This window comes from Zeugodacus cucurbitae, chromosome 2 (genome assembly GCF_028554725.1).
Source record: "Zeugodacus cucurbitae isolate PBARC_wt_2022May chromosome 2, idZeuCucr1.2, whole genome shotgun sequence".
Taxonomy (NCBI): Eukaryota; Metazoa; Arthropoda; class Insecta; order Diptera; family Tephritidae; genus Zeugodacus; species Zeugodacus cucurbitae.
This window is the reverse complement of record NC_071667.1, coordinates 81,331,384-81,353,416: the sequence shown is the minus strand read 5'-3', so window position 1 is coordinate 81,353,416 and position 22,033 is coordinate 81,331,384. Positions and strand designations below refer to the sequence as shown.

The 22,033-nt window shown below is 36.3% G+C and overlaps 1 protein-coding gene across 10 annotated transcripts in view; it reads left to right on the top strand.

The window, feature by feature from the left end:
• Positions 1-22,033, top strand: part of LOC105220190 (polypyrimidine tract-binding protein 1) — a 325,184-nt gene that overhangs the window by 257,119 nt on the left and 46,032 nt on the right. For all 10 annotated transcript variants that reach the window (XM_029043894.2, XM_054225420.1, XM_054225418.1 and 7 more), the window contains one exon: positions 13,164-13,432. In XM_029043894.2, coding sequence (XP_028899727.1) covers positions 13,164-13,432 — 269 coding nt within the window. The remainder of the gene's footprint in view (positions 1-13,163; positions 13,433-22,033) is intronic.

The following is a 22,033-nucleotide window of genomic DNA, read 5'->3' as shown; positions in this document are numbered from 1 at the left end:
AAGGTCTACTTAATTGAGAAAGACTCTGTAGTAATTGCGCCAAAATGTATGCAACAATTATTGGTTAATTTTTTTTGATGACCACCTAAAAGTATGCCAAAAATATGCCTATAAAGGCAATACAATACACCTTCTTATACATACATTTAGAAACCTTGGAGATTTTTTGAATTTGCTACATTTACAACAGCAAATAGTACGTAATAATTCTTTCGAGTGAAATTTTTTTCCTATACCTCCTAAAAGTATGCAAAAAATATTTCAAATGACATTTGAAGGCTGAAATAGAAAAAGTTACAAATATAATCCACTAACCATATGCGATTAGTGTAGCATATTGCGCGCTCTAAACTTTTTTTAAGTTAATTTTTCACTTTTGATTGCAACATAAGCTTATATTTCCATTAAATGGATTATGGGAATTATGAGAGTAGAGAAAAAAATCTCACAAATATTCAATTTGCGGTTAGTTGCATGACATTTTTTCTAATATTTTCAAAAAATAAAATGTTTGCCTAAAAAAATATTGAGTTTTTTAATAAAGCTCATTGCACCATATTGAGTGATTACTAATTCTAACCCAACCAATTCAACTGAACTTAAAGTCCAGCGCAGTGCTGCAAAAGCGCGTTATACATGCGTTAGTAGCAGCTATTTCTATTTTCTGTCAATTTTTCACCTTTTCCCGTTTTTGTATTATTTTGCCTTTTCACTGCTTTCCATTGACGCTTTTTGTTTGTTGTTTTCGTTTGGTGGCCAAAGCGACCGACCCGCTGAAAACATAATATTTATTTATTACTTTACAAAAGACTTTTCTATTAATTAAAAAGCAACAAAACAACGCGCCATTCACCGTTAGAACGCGTTTATTCATTCATACACCTGTTGTATGCCATGGTCAGCACACTCTAGTTGTTGCTTGCTGTAGTTGTTGTTGTGTTTAGTCACTCGTCGCTGTTCGATTTAACCGCAAAACGATGAGATGATGTGTGGCGGTTAGTTGGTTGAATGGTTGCGCACTCGCTCGCTCGGATGCTCGGTTAGTTGGACCGTTGGTTCCTTAGTTGGTATGGCCGCCGCCGGCGACAGCGTCAACATGGTTGGTTGGTTGTTGAAGAGTAAGGAAATGCAAACAAGCGCCGGTACGTCGTTGGCAGTAAAGTTCTATGTGTGTGTGTGCGTAATGCCCCAAAATTGTAGTTGCACCTGAAAAGCTTTCACACACACACTCATACGCATACCAGTATTTAACACTGCTGCCCTTAAGCGTTACAGGAACGAGTGCGCGCGTGTGTGTGTGTGCATATCATACACAGTGGAAAAATTTTGCGGTTACACGGACTGACGCCGACGCGTTTGCTGTTGCTGAAGCTCCACCATCACAAGCCGCTGTTGTTGTTGTTAGTGTTGGTGTAGCCGCCAGCGGGCATTTTCATTTCACCGCTACAAAATGAAAGAATGCTGGTTTGTTGTACAACGTTGTTGTATTCAATTTTTTTTTTTTTTTTTTTTTTGATATGCTTCCTCTTCTTCTTGCTCTCACTGGCGCGCTTTGTTTTGCTTGTTGTAATTCTCTGCGCGGTAGCTGTTGGTTTGTGTTTGCAAATTGCTGGAGCACACGTTTGGAAATTTCTGCTCGCATGCATTTTTCCAATGAATTTGCACTGGCGTTGTTGTTGTTGCTGTTGTTGCGCGTGTGATGGTGTGACGTGTGTTGCGATCGGCAGCATTAAATTTGCATGAAACAACGAACTAACAGATTTGTTTGCTTTGTATTAAACTGCCGCGGGCGCAGTTTCATTTTTGCTGGTATCGAAAGAAATTCCAACTTTCCGCATATTCGAAAATGTAGCGGTCTCTAATTTAACGAGGTAACATGTAAACTGTTGCGCTTCGTTTCTTCGGATAATGTGGTGGTGGTGCTGGAGGTGTGCACGAGTTTTAATTAAACTAAAATGTAGTTGTTTGAGGTTGTTGAGTGAATTTTTGAGATTCGTGGAAATGTAGGAAATTTTGAAATTAGAGAAACTGCATTAAAAATTAAAATCAATCAATTAATTAAATTACTAGTTATAGTAAAAGGTGTTAAGAATTAAATTATTTAAAAAATATATTATTTAAAAAAAGGCTGAACTAAATTCTCCTTGAACGTAAAACATTTATATGCTCAAAGCCTTTTCTATTTGTGGCAAAACATATAAATCTCCCTGATGTGTTTAAAATAAGCTCTTTTGATTTTTATTAATATTTTAATTTTTTTTTATATTTTTCAATTTGCTATGATACGCATCAATCATAAATATTTTATTAAAAATAATATTATTAAAAAAAATTATTAGTTTAAAATTAATAGTTTTTTTATATAGACAATTTTAAATAATACTTTGAATTTGTTTTTGATAAAAATTTTTTTTTATAATTTTTTTTTTAATACAATTTTTTGGAATCATTTTTTTGAATTTTTTTTTAATCATTTAAAAAATCTTAAATAATTTGTTTTTTTTTTTGAAATTTTTTTTTTAATTTTTTTGACAAAATAATTTTTAATAATTCTTTTATTTTTTTTTTGTTTTTAATTTTTTCCATTTTTTTTTTAATTTTACGAAAACCCTTAAATAACAATTTTTTTGTTTTTTTTTTTGAATAATATTTGTTTCTTTTAAAAGTGTAGCAACACTAAAATTCAGCGATAAAGCTAAGCTTTAATGACATTTCTCCTCTAATATAACCCATTTTCTTTATTGCTCACATTTACGATTTCCGATTTTTGTGATATTCACTTCAGCGCGGCCATTAAAACTGCTCACGAATGTGTCCGGCGCGCTTCCGTCACTCGCTTTCATTACGAAATAAATAAATAAAAGTGAAATTAACGCAAAAATAACAAATCCAAACGTGCGACACGACTTAAATCACTACACAAGAAGAAATAAACAATAAAGAAAGAAAAAAAAAAAAAAACAAGAAGAAGAAGAAAAAAATTTAACAAAAAGTATGACAACAAAAACAAACAACTAAATCTAATATTTGTATGCGACACTCGTGCATACTCAAATACACTCACACTCAATTGTGTGCCTCTGCAAGGTGTTCGGTGTGTGTGTGAGTGCCCTTAGTCAGGACTACTTAGAGGCATCTGTATTGGTTTGTCGCAACAAAAACGACAAAAATCAAATAAAAATATATTGTAATAAAAATAAAAAAGAAATTGTGAAAAGAAGTGAGAAAATACAATAACAATGAATAGCCGAATAGACGCAAAGTGAAAGAGCAAAAATTGGTTGAATGGAAAAATAACAACAAACAAAATTGCTAAATAAACGTGTAAGGACATTTTTATTGTGTGTGGATGAAGGCACCGAGGACGCACATGTTTACTTACTTACTATTGAGGCTAGAAAAACAGCAAAGCTAACGGTGGACACACACACACATACATATATGTATGAGTATGAGGACATCGTGCTAATAAATGAATAGAATTATATGCGTTTGAGCCTGGCGAATTTTCGACGTGATGAGGCCAACCACGTGATGAGGCGAACAAGCGAAGGAAAACATAAAAAAAAATTAAGAGAAAACAAGAAAAACGAAAACAAAAACAAAAAATATCGCCAGTCCCGGGGTCACACCACAAGAAAATTAGCAAAAGCTGTTCGCTGGTCAACATATTGTTTGGTCTTTTCCGCTGTCGCATGCGACGTTCGCGTCTAACCCACAACAACAATGTATTTCGACGGACGAATGTGTCGAGGCTCATAAAAGTCGGCTGTAACAATAGATTGTTGGTGCGATTGTGCGACAAGTGTCGTCTGTGCAACACAGTCAACTAACGGTTGTTGTAGTTCAGACAGCAGACTGCTTAGGCGCCGACACAAAAGCAAAAACAAAAACAAATACTAGCACATATGGCCACAGTGACGTGACACCAATACCTCCACCCACCATTGCTGCCACCAATACCAACAATGCTTGTTGGCTGCCATTTCGTTTGTGTTGTTGTTTGTTTGGCATTTGATGTGTGGTTGCGCTTCGATAACATTGTCAACATACACCGTAGTGTTTGAATGTTATACGGCCACCTGCCACACCACACCACACCGCCTAGGTGTATGCCACCTCGTGCGACACACATTTATTTTGGCCAACTTACATGCCACACGTCAGCATGGCAGACACGTTGCACTAACACGTAAATGTAATAAAAGAATGCTGGTGAATGCGGACACCACCACAAGCAACACCACAACCAGTCAACAACACCACAAGTTACATGTGTTCATACATACATATATGTATTTTGTGGAATTTCATTGCATACTACTAGGCGCCGTCGCCTGACTGCCTTGCCGTGTGACTTTGCTGGCAGCATTGTTAGAAATTTAAGTCTCTTACATTGTTGTTTGAGCTCAGGCGTTAGTGTGTACATAGCGTTGCTGTTGTTGTTGTTTTATTTTAAAAGTTTTTTACTCACCTTTTGCTTTTATTGAGCTTGTTTGTTGTCATTTATTGAGCTTTGAGCTTGCTTGTTGCCATTTCATGTGTGTGGGTGTTAGAGTTGATTGTTTGTTTATCGGTCGATTGCGGGTTTAATGGCTACACTATGCAACATAGATTAGCCGCTGTGAGTGGTGCTTCTCGCTCCAGTGTTGAAAAATTAAAATAACAAAATGTGAAGTTAGGCAGGCGGCCAGTGGCAGCGCAAAAGAGTAATGGAAAACTATTTTTATAACAAAAATTGAAGAAAGAAATAACTATATTGGGAGTCATGTTTCAGTGACTAATGACAATGGCATGGCAGCGCGTATGACAAACATAAATGTGTAGAAAATGATGTTAAGAAAGTCAATACAGTGACCAATACAATTATAATGATAAAAACAAGGTAGTAAACGAAAAAATTCGATAATTTTAAATATGACTAAAGCATGACAGATGACAGTGACAGCGTTTACGAAGAACTCATGACAGAAAACCAAAACAGTGCGACAGTAAATATTTTAAAACATGCCTAACGACAGTGAGAGGGGGACTTCTGACTAATGACAGTGACAACTGTTCCGAATTTTTAATGACATTAAATAGGGACCAATGAGTTTAACTCAATATATTTAATCAAATTTCCACTGAACCGCTAGAAAAAGCTACCATCTTGATTACGAGAGCAAACTATATATTTTAAACAATTTATTAAAAATAATTATAGTCTTTTTTTATTATCACGGCTACTGCTGAAATTCCCTCATAAATCGGATATTAAAATTATAATTATAGTAATTTTTTTATAATAAGGGCTACTGCTGAAGTTCCCTCATAAATCGCGTACATAATTTATACTTTTAACAACAAAATCAGCAATTTCCTAGCGTAGCAAGCGCTTAAGTGTCCTTGCAAGTGTTTTCCACTAACAACAGGTATTGTTACACACTTATATTTAATTTCGCTAAATCAACATGTGCTGGCTGGAAAGGAGTACCCCACTATTACACGGGTTTATCTCGCTTGTGGCGTTGACGGCGAAACAACTTGTACTGCACAAAATTATTGGTTTCATTTGAAAATTGATTGCGCCGGCACCTACCTATTAGCAGTCATTCCATAAACCTTAGCGTACACTCGGGCGCCAAACGACAAATTTAAACGCTATTGTTCGCGCTATAAAACAATATTGAAACATAAGCTGGGGCATAAAGTCAGCTGTCATGGTGCAAATAAATTTTTAATGCCTTGAATGCAATTTTATTGTCAGTTTCATTGCAAATTATTGCTGTTGATTGTTTTGTTACCGCAAATGAACACGTACATTATGTGTAGTGTGTGTGTGTGTGAACAAGTAATAACGGTAGTGGTTTTTATTGTTCATAATGTTTTTTAACTGATTTTCGAAGGTAATTTGTAGTTAATTAAAGTTTTTAATTTAGGTCAATACACAATGACAGACTGTGATTTTTGCGCTATGTATGTATGTAGTTATCTAGGAAATTATAGTAAAACATATTTTTATATTTTGAAATATAATTTTTTATTAAAAAAAATTAATTTATTATATATTTTTTACGAAAATTTGCATTTTTAAGCTTAAAAAGCAATTTTTTTCATAATTTGTTGCCTACCTTTAGGCTGACTTTTTAACATTCTTTAAATATACTTTTTTTATGAATTACTTTAAAATTTCTATTGAAAATTTCACACTTTTAAGCTCAAAAACCACATATTTTCGCTTAAATCGTTGCCTACCTTTAGGCTGACTTTTAAATTTCTCCTTAATTTGCACAAATTCTTCATACTTACCGCTATCGGCCTCGAGTTTCCGTTACGGCAATTACTGTAACTGTGTTTAAAGCTGCATGCCACTTAGTGTTTGCACACAACCGTTACGCGTAACTGTATGTATGTAATGAGTGGCAAATGAAAGTACTGATCAATAATTTTTATTCATATTTACAATAAACAATAATAGCCCATTTACAATTATTACTTCTACTTATGCATTAAAGTAAGCACACAGCCGTGTTTATTCACATTTGTATCTGGGTGTGTGTGTAAGGCGCAGCCACTTTTGCCGCAAGTTACTGTTTCATTTCCGACTGCGACTTCCGGAGCGCGCACTTACATAATTTGCATGCGATAATGAAGCGCACAAACACACACTCACACATGTGGCACGCTTTAATGCCACAGCGCGCTGTCATTGTGTGCGTACATAAGCAGTTATTATTATTAAATAACAATCATACGCACCGTTGCACGGAAAAATGGGAAAATATTGTAATTTATTAATAAGTTGAGGAAGCAAAGTACAGCGGCAGCAAGGCAAAGGATGCGAAGTATGCCAAGCGTGCGCGGGCGCATCGAAGTGTGGTGTGCGGTGCGGCGATGGTCTCGACGTTGCAGCGACAATGGCCAATAACTATCAGCAACAACAACAGAAGCAAGCTGAGTCTGAGAAGCCTGGCAGCTTGCCAGCGCCAGCGCGCGTTATTGACCGTTATGCAGCTGCTTATTGGAATTTGCATGCGAAAGTGGAAAAGCGCGCACGTCCGTGTGTGTGTGTGTCTATGGGAGTGTGTGTGCTTTTCAATTAATCGATTATGAGGCAGTGTGCAGCGTTGGTTGCCACAAATAAACAGATACATAATTGTTTTCTTTTTCCTTTACGCTGCTGCCACATGCTTTGCGCTTGTTGTCCTTCTGCGTTGCGCTGCATTACAAATTGAAAAGTTTACAAAACGTAATTGAGTAGCAACGCGCGCACAAGCTGACCGACCCGTACGCCCCTTCCGGTACCCTGCGAATGACAAAGTACAGCTTTTAAATGGACGTTGAATGCAACAATATGTGGCACGTACGTGATATCGAATCGAATCGAATTAATCGATAATTTGTTATAATGTTGCAAGGAGTAGTAGGCAGATTTTATTAAATTGGATTAATAATTTGAAAATAAGTCTGTATTTAAGTATTTATAAACTTGGAAGAAGATTTTGCCAGTCCTTTATCAGATATAATCATTCAAAAATACCACAAATTAATCGATAAATGTCACACATCTCTACTTCAAGCCGCACATAACAAAAGCGCGGAAATATCAAGCGCGTTAAGCATGATGATATGGAATATATGTGATGTGATAAATGATAAATGCAATGAAATGAAGTAAACCGTTGTAAAGGCTTCCGCAGACATACATACAGACACACATACACATATATTTATATACAATTATATGGAGATATTATCCGGCAGCACTTTGCATTGTTCTCCATATGCTAAAGTTAATTAATGATGACAATTTAAATTCATATCCAAAGCACATACAGACACACACATGTGAGCTTTGTACTCCCGTGTGTGTTGCAAATTTATTGGTAGCTCAAACACACACACACATATCCAGCTACATTGGTATATTAATAAATAAGTAAATATTGAATATAAATATGAAACAAAGCAACAACAACAACTCGCTGTATGCCGCAACGGAAGTCTGCTTTCGCGCTGCACTGCCAATTTACATCATTGCATTAACCGCCGCCTACCAACTGAGGTCACACGGTGGCGCTTTGGTTGTTGTTGTTGTCCGGTCCGCCATGGTCATGATATCACGCCGCGTCTGTGTTTGCTGCATTTCCTTATTATTATTATTATTATTGATTACAATTAAAATATTTATTCAGCATCACGTATTAATTAACTCAGCGCGCCGAGTCTAATGGGAGGTCACAGTCAAGTCACTTCATTAACGCTCGGTGTGTTTTGAGTTCGAAAGCTGGTAGTAGAACATTTGAAATTATATAATATTCCAGTGAGGTCATTATCAGTTGAAAACCCTTTCAAGAAACCTTTAGACAACTGAAGATGTCCGAAATCTCAAGTGATAGTGGTTTGAAGAATTCAGTATCTTCTCAATTTTTTCTATTGGATTGGAGGAGATCTCATGCGGAACAATAAGCATGAGATCTCCTCGCGATAGATATCATTTCCCAGCCTTCTACAGCATTTAGTTATATGTTAAAATTGCCAACCTTAGCGATACTGGACTCTTTAAAAGAGGGAAATATAGGAATCGGTCTCTGAGAATGGTTATTCTACGGCACCAACCACTAGATGGTGACGTCCAAATCCCTCACCACACTTTTTAGAAGATATTTCGTAATTTCCAACACTTTGAGTCATGCATATACGCCTCTAAACCACAGTTATTAGATCCACATCCGTTTTTAGCCTTTTTTCGAACCAAAGCTTACAACCTAAATTCTTGTATTCCATGCACTTAAGTCCTGTTTTTCAATTGTGTTCAAGCACTACTCTCTAACGCTCACAGTGCTTTTAAAGCTTACAAGGCATACACAGTACGTGCACTTGCAACACCTCGGTAAATGCTGCTTGCAGTTCGCTGCAGGTCAATGTTCCAAATTCGTTTGAAAAAATTAATGACCTGCAGTTATTGATGGAGAGCGGGAGTGTTGAGTGCCATCAGCGCTCGGTAAAATGAATCTGTTTTGCAAATGAAACGTTGTCGCTGTTGAAATGCTATCTGTGTGCATTTTTGTTGTTGTTGTTTACTTTTTTTTGCAACGGCAGCCCGTAATCGGTCACTGTTGCAGTTGCCTTTAGTCAAATCGGAAATTACACTTTTTCATTAGTTCGAAGCGGAAATGAATCCGAAACGAAATTACACACAGCGAATGAGCGTGAAAGACACAACACGAGTTGCTGCTGTGCGCTCATCGCCGTTTTATTTTTTTCCTCGTGCAGCTGGCAGCTCTAAGGGATTTTACTTTTTTCTGTCGCCGTCCGTTGTGTGCGATTTTTATGCAAACATATTTAAATACAAATTAAATATTTGTTTTCATGCATTTTAATTTTAATTTGTCTGAAAGCAAATAGTTTTTCATAATTTTTAATTAACCCTAACGCGTTTTTATAACGAAAAAAAATTGTATTAACGGTAATCAGAGTATTTACACTCGGCCTTGCAAAAAGTGCCGCTTTCGGTTCGAGGATATCCTTAAATAGTGTTGCTGTTTCCTGCAATGTGACCCTTTAATTGCCACATATTAACATTCGAACTCGAACTGGCATTCCAAATACTGGAGCTCAGTTCATGAAATGCTGTGGAAAACAATGTGAAATCATCTGCGTCGCCTTGAACTACATGTTGTACATACAATTATACTATTGAAACAAATATTCAGCAGTGATTTTCACATTCCCTGGGCATTCTATTTTTATAAATTCCGCATAAGCATACTTCTCTAGCATTTATCCGGTAAATTCCATTGAATCACATTTTTTGTTTTTGAAATTTTTTATTACTAAAGTTTCACTTCCGATTTATGTGGAATTTGAGTCGAGAATTGGAATTACAAATCCACTGCGTAACTAGCGAAAGTTTGAAAATAATTCCAGGGAGTCATTTGACGTGATTGGTTTTTGCAAGAAAAAGTATCAAATAATTTTAATGGAAATTAAGAGAGTTATGTCCACCGCCGAAGGTGTTGGTTATCTGAATAAAAAATGGTAGAAAAAAATATATTTTCGTAGTAATGATCCCCACTCGTCAATGTGAAAATATCTAGTGGTATTTTGAAACACTCCACAGGTAGAAATAAGCGAGTGGCATATGTAATAAAGGCTTTAGTGATGAATAGGATTTATATATGATACTCTGAGAGACATGATAACTTAAACTATATAAAAACTAGAGAAATGATGATTTAGATTTATCAACCTATACCGCTCCCTAGAACTTAAACCTAGTAAACAAAGAAGTGGCGAATCGAAGAGAACAACGAGTCGCTCAACTCGAAAATCTCAATTGAGCCCATAATAAATTTTAAGCTGTCTACTTACAGTTCTTTAACCGCTAGATTAGTCTCAAATGAAATGAAAAATTTGCTCTTCTTCTCTTTGAACTCAATAAAGTATATACACAACGCTTTCTTCCAGCAATTGAGCGCTATTAATAACTTATATTCCTTGAGGGTGCGTGACGCGTGTGACTGGCATGAAAAATCACTATTTTCAATTAAAATTTGCAACAGCCGAGTATAAGCGAAGGGGTAAGCGTGTATTTAATTCGCTCACAGAAAGTGGGTCGTCAACGATGCCGTCAGACAGCCATTACAAAAGAGTGGTGCGAGTAAACAAGCAATTTCATGCAAGCAGCTATCCGATAAATACAAAAAATAGTTACAATTATTTATGGAAAAAATATGTGGACACAGACACACACGAAGATTCAGAAATGAAAGAAAATATTAAAAAAAGTAACGAGTTAAATGCTCGCTTGTGTAACCCAATACTAAAATGATTTCAATGTAATAATTGCGATGGACGTTTAATTTTTTGGATTTTTTTTTTTGTTTTTTTGCTTAAGGGGTTAATGGCGTTAATAGTTTGCTATTTTTAAATATTACGTGCTTTTTAATGACATTTTTTTTTATAATTTTGTCAGGGATATTAAGGGATCAGTAATTTATACTGCTTATGAGTTCAATATTTTTTTAAATATTAATAACTTTGAATATTATTTGCAATATTCTGCAGTCTTGCAGTAAATTTTATAGTTTTTACTTATTCTTTCAAGACATTCAGGCATTCTTCCATGAATTTTTAATACAAATTTGTACTCCAGAGTGATGCAATTTAATCCTTAACCCGATTCAAGTCTTCAGTCTATCATCTGTATCCCTTTTGGAGTCTTTTATAATATTTCAAAGCACTTTTCATAGATACCTATGCAAAGTAGAGTACTCCAGACCCCGAATTTTAAGGCATTTATTGTAGAAAAGCAATTTTTGAAATATTTCTTTAAAACAAAAATTCATATAAAAATCATTTAATTTCATTAAAACACTACACACACATACAAAAAAGTCCATTGCATGCAACGAGTATATAACTTTTGGCGACAGCTGCCGACGCCTGCGAATATTCCCAACGAAATACATGCGAGATAAACTCACATAGAGTGCTGCCAGCATTTTGGCGAGTGTGAGCGCACGGCCGCTGGCACCACACAACACTGGCTAAATCTCCACTCTTTTCGTTTTTTGAATATTTTTATTTATTTTCGTTTTATATTGTTATTTTTCACACTAGTGTTTGTTTTCTTTGGCACTTTGGCGACCAACACATTAAACGCGTTTGTGTATTTAAGCGAATGCAGATTCGGGCCATATATTTATACTTGCAAATGTGTGTGTAACGTTGTTTGTGTCTGTGGCTGGGAAAATAAGCCGCAACAACAGTTTTTAGGCCGATGGACATTGTCGCGTTCACATGCCCCTCATTCATGTACGAGTTTAAGCCCTATACATTAGCAATTCACACTCACATTCGCCATCACTCGTAAATGCCGAGTAACCTTTCGTCGTAATCCATTGCAAATGCACCTGTCTGTTCGCTCGTGCTCGCTTTGCTGTGTTGGCCGACTGGTTAGCGCGCTCATTGAGTGACTAAGTGTGTCTGGCTGACTAACGCACTTGACTAGTTGACTAACGGTCGAGTGACCGAAGCCGAGGCTATTCAGACTGTGTTGCCTGCCACCGTGTCGCCATTGTCTGCTGTAAAAGTTCACGCCAGTACAGTGATTGTGTTGCATGAAAATGCCGCTTTCAACGCTTCACACATTATTTACTATTGTTGTTGCATGTTAGTTTTTATTTGTTGTGTTGTTGTTGTTGTTGTTATGCTGTTCTCATCATTGTTAGTATTTGTGCATAAATAAATGCTTGCAACATTGTACAAATAGCAGCGGATTAAAGTCTTTACCCACACGAGTGAGAAACATCCTCGCATACAAACACACACATGCAGCGTCGCTTTCACAAAATTTGTCCAAAATAGGTTGTGCCATATCCTTACTTATGGCGTCACTCACCACACACACACACATGCAGTTTATTAGCTTGTTTGTGTGCAACATGCCACTTGTCGGCATCTATTTTTGCCACCGTTTGTCGCATAACAACTTGTTATGTGCAACATTTCAGTGATCCTCCTTGCTGACGTCTGAAGTAGCTTAAATTTTGTATAAACATAAAGTATTTCTTGTGTCGCCTGCTGCAATGTGCCACATCACCTGGGTGCAGCGGCGGCAACGACAAGTGCCGTAGACTCGGCATACTTGCCAAGCCACTCATTGTGTTGCATGGGGAATTTAGTCGTAAAATGTGTGGCATTTACCACTGCATTTGTGGCACGTCATCCGAACATTTGCTGCAGCGCTCAACTTGCCACACATGCATATCTGCATACATGTATATTATAACGGCATTTTATGTGCCACCAGCGATGTGTGGCACGAACATTTTTAGTGTGGCAAGGTAGAAAAAAACTTTATTGCCAACATAAAAAGTGTATTGTTTGAAGCTGGTAACTGCTATAGATACATGTATGTCTATATATATTTGATTATACATATATACTTGTCCGCCGTCATTTCAATATGCCGTTAATTAGCTGTCGCTCATAGGTGAGAAATGCACTAAAAGTATTCAAAAAGTGAGGCAGGGCACTGCTTCATCCTTTCTGCCACATATCATTTAAAATTTAATTGGACTTTTTTAAAGTTTTTTTTTTTGCATTTTTTATAAATATTTTTATTATTTTTTAAAAAATAAATTATTGATTTCCGTCCTATCTTCTTTTTGCAGGCAAACCCTCCAAAGTCATCCACTTGCGCAACATTCCAATCGAGTCCAGCGAAGCCGATGTCATCTCATTAGGTGTACCATTTGGCCGTGTCACAAATGTGCTCGTCTTGAAGGGTAAAAATCAAGCTTTCCTCGAAATGGCCGATGAAGTCTCAGCGACATCTATGGTCTCATGCTATACCGTTACACCGCCACATATGCACGGACGCATGGTTTATGTACAGTTCTCCAATCATCGTGAGCTAAAAACGGATCAGAGTCACAATAATGTGAGTAGACAATAAACATTTAGTTTTTATTTATTTCTAAAGATATAATATCTCAATTGATAGAGAAAAAATGAAAATAACAGTAAACATGATTTTAGCGAGTGTTCTTTTACACACTCCACTGTAGTGCTAATATTTTGCCCAACATTGTGCTAGTCAAACTTAATTCGATATTTAAATAATAATTTTCGGTAAATAGAAAGGTTTCCACCGCTATTTGCACACGAATTTAAACCTCTACATAGCCGCACATATTCAACTGTGGCGGGTATGGTAAATAATGCAAATGAAAATTCCTGCAAACATACGAAATGAATACTTATGATGACTATTTAATTTAAATATCCCAATCATCCAGCCGCATATGGATGAAACTACTATAATTGCGAATGACGTCATTTGTCAACCACCGTAGCCAACAACAAACAAAGCAAGAATTTCGCTGTTTTGTTGTTTGCCCAAAAGGACCGCAAAAAGGTGGCAAACTCGACACTTTTTAATTAATCACAATTTGTAACAAATTATACCCAAAGCATACACTAAATCACGGACAGCCAACCACGACCCACACACATATGCTCTGAATGCCACCGTAGGCCGTTGTTGTACGTGCCACACATTGTGCGAATTTAAAATTTTTCGGTCTTCATTTGGGTTTCAACCCTTGAAATGCCGGCGCGTAATTTAGAATTTAAGCTCACACGTTCGGAAATACTCGGCCGGAATTAAAATGTGCGTGGCGCCACACACGTTTGCGAGTGTTGTCTGCTTGTCACCTGCCTGCCTTTTTAGCGTTGAGGTCAAAGGAAAACACTCTAGTAGTTGGAAGGTGTCTGTTAAGACATCGCAGTAGGCCAGTAAGTCAGTCACGCAGCAACCTGCTGTCAGGCGACTACTGACAATCAGTCCGTCAGTCCATCAGTCAACCAGTGCGTGTGTCAAGGTGATGCTTGTAGTAAAGTATATGTGAGACATGTATAAATCCTTTTGAGGGTAGCTTTGTCTTTACCTTCAATGAATGTTGTCTTCCCACAGGGGAGAAGAAGATGACATATGTTACATTCCACTGATTACAGCTGACATGTTGGCTTGTTTCATTTAATTTTTTTTTTTTCGTTTTCATTTTATTTTGATTTATTGTTTCTTTTTGCCTATTTTCGGTGAAAGCAAGACGAGATCTAAGTGCGTGGAAAAATATTTTTTAATCAAACAGTATTAAATCAATGCCACAAACGTTTGTGGTTTTTGTGGCATTTTCATTCATTATGTTTCTAAAGAGCTTTAAGTTTTGAGCTTTCGACTGAGCTTTGAATTTTTTAATCCGCTAAATAGATATCGCAATATATTCATTTCTGTTACAAATAAACGCTGAGTATATTTTATTTGAATTTAAGCTTTTGAGCTTTCGAGAGAGCTTTGAGTTTTCTTATGAGATACCGCTATATACATAAATATCATGATTTGAGCTTTCAACTGAGCTTTGAATTATAAATTTTGAGATGACAGATTCCTGTTAATAATGTTACTGAGATCACTTAGTAAGCTTTTGACATGCTGCCTCGTTGAGGGTTAAAGAGAGCTAAATAACCGGATGTAGATATGATTTTTGTATGTTTACCATTTTCACTTCGGTTCTGGTCTATGTCCGTTCATATATTGATCAATTATCAACGCTTTCGCCTCGTTATTCCATGTTGTATATTACACGAACCACAAGTAAATGTGATATCAATTAAAATGAGCTCGATGTAACCTAAATAAGCTTAGTCTTCAGTTAATTATTTAATAAAGAAATCATCAGCTGTGTGTCTGGTCATCAATAAATCATAAGCTCGTTGAGCGACTGAAACAGTTATTACATTCAACATTAGGCAAAAGGCTGGGGAAACTATCAGCTGTAGCTCGCAGACATTCTCGCATTTTCCCATCGAACATATCGAAAGCGTTTGTTTATATATCTACAGTCATGAGCTTTCACTTGTTGTTGTTTCACTTGGGTGTAAGTGCTGAAAACATCACGATAATTACAAATGGCATTCCCGAATACCAATTACCAGCACCATTATCACGTTTCAAATGTGCGTTTGCCAGTCGTAAGCGTTGAAACGACAACAATACCGAGCGCAGGTCTACCTACCAATCATCTACACATTCAGCAGAAAGCTATAAGATATCACCAGCGCCTGCATGTAGGCAACACCTTTGCTCGTTGCATATCTAATAATGTGTATATTGTTTATTTGCCTTGTGTTCAGCTGCCAATTATGTCGATTACACAAATTGTATTATAACAATGAGGGGGGCCACAAATGGTAAATATATTTGCATACCAACTGCGCCTAACAACATACAAACAGACATTGACATACAAGCATATGTATGTGGCGCATTTAATGAGGGTACCGACATAAATATTGCATACATTAAGGCTTCGGGCGTTGTTGTCTTGTCTTGTCTTTCGACTCTAGTCTGTTGCATGTCATCACGAAGCATGAAGCATGTATTGCTCGCGTACATGTTAATGCAGTTAATGCAGTTAATGCTATGGGTAGATATGTAAACATGCAATTGTTGTATTCTATTTGTAGAGAGAGATATGTAGTAGCAACAACAATAAAAGATTGTTAGTATTTGCGACGTCTCTTATACGCAAAGTTTGTACTGTATTAAGCGCATAAAGTTGCTCATTAGGCGCACAATCGATGGTAGTTTATACTCATGCCTTCCATTGTATTCATATTGAAGCTTGTTTTATATATAGAACAAGACTTTTAAGATAGTTTTTCATGTAGTTTATGAAGTAGTTTAGCTTTCTGCGTTTTAGGTTATTATATAAATATTTTATCTTGGCGCCAAAAGGTAGGCAACATTTTTTAAACTGTTGGAAGCTCCAATTTAAAGAGATTCATACAAATAATTTGAACGAAAAAATGCGAAAAATAATCATTAGTTGACAGAAAAAAGTTAGTTAGTGCTTAAGAAGCTATAATGCACCTAGCCAGTTCTTAAAATATTTTAATTAAAATTTAAGTTTTTTCCTGTAATTTTTCCGATTGCCTATGGGCGAAAATAAAATATTAACTCTCATTTGACGGCTATTAATCCTCTTCCATACAAAAACAGAAAAAAGTATATGTTTGCTATCAAATTAATTTCAAATGAACTCCTCATGCTGGCTACAAATACATTACTTTGAAGAGCTTTAAAAAAAACAATTCACATTACAAACATTATTTATTTACGAGATAATTAGTCAAACCCGTGCGTGTATATGTATGGCTGTGCTAGGCTATCGCCCATGTATTTGTAAGCTGAATTAAGCTTGTAATCCGCTTTTGTCCCCGCTTCCCTCCACACACAAACAGCAGCAAAAAGCTTTATTTATTCCTACTCCAAACAGTAATTCAGCTTCCATTTCATGCCATTTGTTGATGTATGCGACTGCTGCTCACTCACTTCCACACACACACAACTGCAGGCGCATTGAACCCTTTTAACCCTTTCAACTAGCGCTGCTTCCTTCCACCAATTGCTTGCTGCTGCTGTTGTTGTGGCAGCTCAAAAATTAATTTATCAAAATTACCCACAAAAACAATCACACGTCAAATTTGATCCCTAAAAAGCACCCGCAACAGCACGAAATCCCGCAAATAACACACACACATGGACACACACGAAGACATATTAGCCAACATACGCTGCTTGGCAATAAGTAAAACAACAAATAAATTTATATATCTGTTGTTGTTGTTTGTCGCTACCTGTCCCCTGGCTGTTTCACCTTTTGCCATTAGTGCCCACCATACATCCTCCCTTTCGCCTTGCCGAAATTGTTTAGTCATCAGCGCCTCACTTATCCTACAATCTCGGCCGCAGCTGCATTCATCTTCATTCATTTCTTCAGCAATCTCCAGCTGGAATCTGCGTCTTCACTGGCGCATCCACTTTTGGCAGCAGAAATCCTCGGAAATCCATCTGTGCTCCTCGCAACTGCCAACTGCCAGTGTGTCTGCGCAATTCACTGAGTGCTTCACAACACTCAAACACACACATATATGTGTTCTTGAGCTCCTCTAAGCATATGCGTTTGTGTATTTTTGGCTGTGTCTTCACGTGACATATTGCTTCAGTTCGGTTTCTTTTGGTCCCAACGTACGTGTATGAATATTTCTTTTTATAACTCTCTATTCTTATTGTTGCTGTTGTTGTTTTTCTTCAATCGTAATACCAAAAAAGAAATGTCAGCCCAAACAAGCTGCGCCACAAGCATACATGCATAGCTGCCAGTCAGTCAGTGGGGAGCGCTTCTATGTTGTTCTTGCTTTGCTTTTCATGTATATGTCAGCAATAGTTATTTGTTGTTGTTGTTGTTATTTCATACATTGCTTAGCTGATTTGCTTGCTTTCACTGCCATTGTTGTGTTGTGCTATGCCGACATGTCTTTGTCTGCATGCGTGTGTGTGTGTGTGTTGCTTTGTTGCTTGAACAGATGATTGCAAAATCCTGTTCTATGAGGGTTAAATCCCTCAAGGTATATATGGTATATATATAAGAAATATTTGTAATGCACACACCTTGAAATAGAAATAGTTGGAAATCGGAGTGAAGCACACACATGAAATCTAATCTTTGTTGTTATTGTTGTGTGTGTGACACTTGTATGTGGGTGTGTGGTATATGTGCAGGAGGAAACGCAATCTAACAATTATTTATCAGAATTTAAAGAGGAAAATTTTGCAAAAAAAAAATTGCTGCAAGGATTATGGAAAGTGCAAACAACTTGAATTATTTATGTATGTAATACAAAACAAAATAGTATTTCTATTTAAAAAAAATTAATCCAAAAATATTTCTTTAAGAATATTTTTAAAGCAAAAATGCGATGCATACATATTTTATATATTTTAATATATAATATTATTTTAAAATATTTTATTAAAATCCATTACTTTACTCCACAGTTGCAAAAGTGTTCAAATGGTGTAATTTTGTATATTTAAAATCAGGTGGCAGCCCCATTAAGTAATAATTTATTTAAACTATGTATTTTGTTTATGTTGTGAAGACATGAATCAAGTGTGCATATTTTTTTTAATTTTTAAATATATCAATAAAAATATTTTATAAGTGTGGCAACTCTATTTTTTTTAATTTTCTTTTAACTTATGATATTTATTTGATAAACCAACTCAAATTAAAGGATAGAGGTCCCAATTTTTTTTTTTTTTTTGTAATTTAAAATTAAGTGGTAGCATCATTAAATAATATTTAATTTATACTATTTTCTCTACACGCACTTGATTAAAGTCTTTAAATATATTTTATTGTTAATACTTAAAAAAAATACCAAAGAAAATTTAAAAGTGTGGCAACACAATTTTTTTTTATTTAATATCATAATTATTTGCTCCAGTTATTACAGACAAAAAGTCACAAAATATTTTGTTTTGAATTTCATTCGAATTATTTTTTTTGAACTTTTAAATCAGATGGCAACCTCAAAATTTGTTTTCAGTCATAATGCTTCTATAAATAGCAAACCATTTCATAACAATATATATTTTCATCCATATTAATTTGTATTAATATCATCATATGTATTTTTATATTTGAAAGAACAAGTATGACAACCCATCTTCTACTAGTACTCAAGCTTTTGATAAAATTTAGACTACTAAAAATACATCTTGCTGCAAGTTCAAGAAATTATTTTTATTTTCTCCAACTTTTGTTAATTGCAATCAGGTGGCAACTCTGTAAATTAATATTATTGCAGTAATGCTAGCATAAATTATTTCTTTGTACCTGAAATTGTAAAGAGGCTATAGCAATAAAATAAAAAGTAAACCAATAATTTTGCACTAAGCTATGCTAGACAAAACAAAGCATACATCTAGGCGCATTACTTAAAACCTTCATTAATGCTTTTATGTTATTTGTCACCTTTTGCATTGGAAAACAATTTTAACAAGCATTAAAAGTCCAAATTTAAATAAAACAAATGCGAAATACACCTAAATCAACAGACTTATAGCCAAACATACGTAAATCTTCAATACTTACGTGGGACGTATAACCCCTTGCACTCACTTTGCCAGTTTGGTCATATGGCATTGTTGGCTTTTACTCACATGTTTATTTATTTTTCGTTTTTTTTTTTGTTTTGTTTATTTTTTTTGTTATTTTTATTGTTTTCTTTGATTTTCTTCTCACTTTTTTGTTTGCTTTTATTTTTCTTCTCCACTTCTGTGGCTAATATTGCTTGTTAGCTGGCTTATTCCATTCGCCGACTCCACTCATTCTCTGCGATATTCACTGTTCAATGCACGTAGTAACGGTAATTGAAATCCATTTGCACACGTCACACCAATCCATTCCACGCAGGTGAAGATGGCAAGGACGAAGAAGAACAGGAGAAAAGAGCTAAGAGCAGCTAGCAAGCAATATGGCATAAGAACAAAATATATATAGCGTTAGACATAAGCTTAACTTATGCTTGCGCAACAACAATGCAAAACAACAACAACACGATGTATTGCGAAATGTGAGCTAGCTGCCACAAATCTTCACGCAATACTCACGAGAATCTGGCTGCGGCTGCGGCAGGCAGCTGTGGAAAAGCCAGAAAACCACCGCGCGCGCCATCGACTGCGCTTCGCACACTTCAGCAGCAGCAATCAGCGGTCGAAGTGTATCGACAAGCAAGGCAAAAGCAACAAGAACAACGCGAAGAAAGCATCTTGTTGATTTTCGCTTAGCGCCACACAATACACGAACGGCGAATGGCGAAAGAAAAATATCAAGAAACCAAGTTAAACAACAACAACAACAACAAAAGAAAAACAAAAGTAAAAACAAAAATAAAGAAAGTAATAACACAAGATTAACCTGGCTTGTAAGCGAGCGCCAGTCGGGGGGGGCAAGTCGCTGCTCCCTCCCTCACCGACCACATACTATATACTCTCATGTGTGCGCTCTTGGCGTGCTAATACATCAACGAAAATCCTTTAACCTCTTTTGGTGTGCTTTTGTTTTTGTTGTTGTTTTAAATTTTCTCTTCTTGGCTTATTTGTTTGGCAGGCACTTCGTCGTTTGCTGTTGTTGGTCTTTTGTTTTTGTTTTTATTATTTTTATAATATTGAATTTGCGCTGCTTACGCCACCTCTTCGCTGGCTGGCTGCCTGCCTGGCTGGCTGGTTGATACGGTTATGCGGCTGATGGTATAACGGTAAAGCTTTTTACGCCAAATAAACACGAAAGCACGAACTTCGGGCGTTGTGTGTGTTGGCATTCACACACATAAATCAGCAAAGTGCCTTATAATCCTGCAAATGGACAGGATACATGATGCCATTTGTTTGCACAAACACCTACATATGTATGCGTGTGTGTGTGTATGTGTGCGTGCGTGCGTGGAAATCTTTTTCTCGCCTTGTTAGATTGAAATAAAGTAGAAAATTAAATAAACACGCTGCTTTCGTTGCTGCCATGCCAGAGATAATATTATTAGCGCAAATCAAACAACACATATGTGAGCAACAACAACAACAAATATAAGAAAATAACAAAAACAACAACAACTTATACATTGTTACGCAAGAAAAAGCAAAGCAAAACAGCAAAAAAGCATTCAGAGCGTATACATGGTGGCTGCTTATGCGCCTAGTTGTATGCATTGATTTGTTGTTTTGCGCAATTTCATTTTCTCTTTTTCCACTCGCTGTCGTTGACATTTCACTTTAGCCGCATTATAATTGTTATTGTTCTTAGCGCCTTCTTATTCACGTTCGGCGCGCGCTGTCTTTAAGTCTCTTTCGTGTGTGTTTTGCCACCTTTAATCCGTTGCTAATAATAGTAATCCTTTTGCGCTTTAATCGCTTGTCGTTTCCTTCGCGCTTATTTGCTTAACTTTCGCGCCAATTTAGCTGTTGCCGAGTTTTCTACACTTGTATGCTGGCTTGTGACTTATTGCTGCTGTGGCAAGTTGTAGTTCGAAGGCTGCTGACAAGCATTAGTTGCATGTCAACACACTCGTCTGCCCGGATTAGCAATTCAATTAAGCTTACATAGGCGAATTAATGCCTTTGCACGCGCAATCAACTGCTAACGAAGCTTTCGTGTGTTATAGTATATATTTATATAGTTGTATCTCTACTAATTTGTAACTTTATGGCAATTGATTTTGATTTCTTCTTCAAGGCTTAAGTTAAATGCTCCGAAACTTTAGTGATTCGCAGCTTATTTTCGAAAAGTTGCAATAAATCTTCTTCCTAGGAATTTCTTCATTATGAAATGGTTAGCCAAACCTAGTATAAATCAAGTAGGTAGGTTAAGTGGTTATCAAACGACGCTCCTAGGAGGCCCATTGTGACACCACTGCGACTGTGATTCCTCACACTATTGAATCATCTTTGAACCACCCTGTGGTCTTAATAAAGTGAAAAAGTTCACACAATTTGATATGAGCAACTTCGCCCACATCAACGAGTCCAATAGTTACATCCACATAGAAGGTGTGTAATCGTTTCTACCTCTTCTTCTTCTTGGCAGCTTCAGTAATCATTAAAAGGTAACCCCAGTCTGCTGGCGTGTCTCCCAAT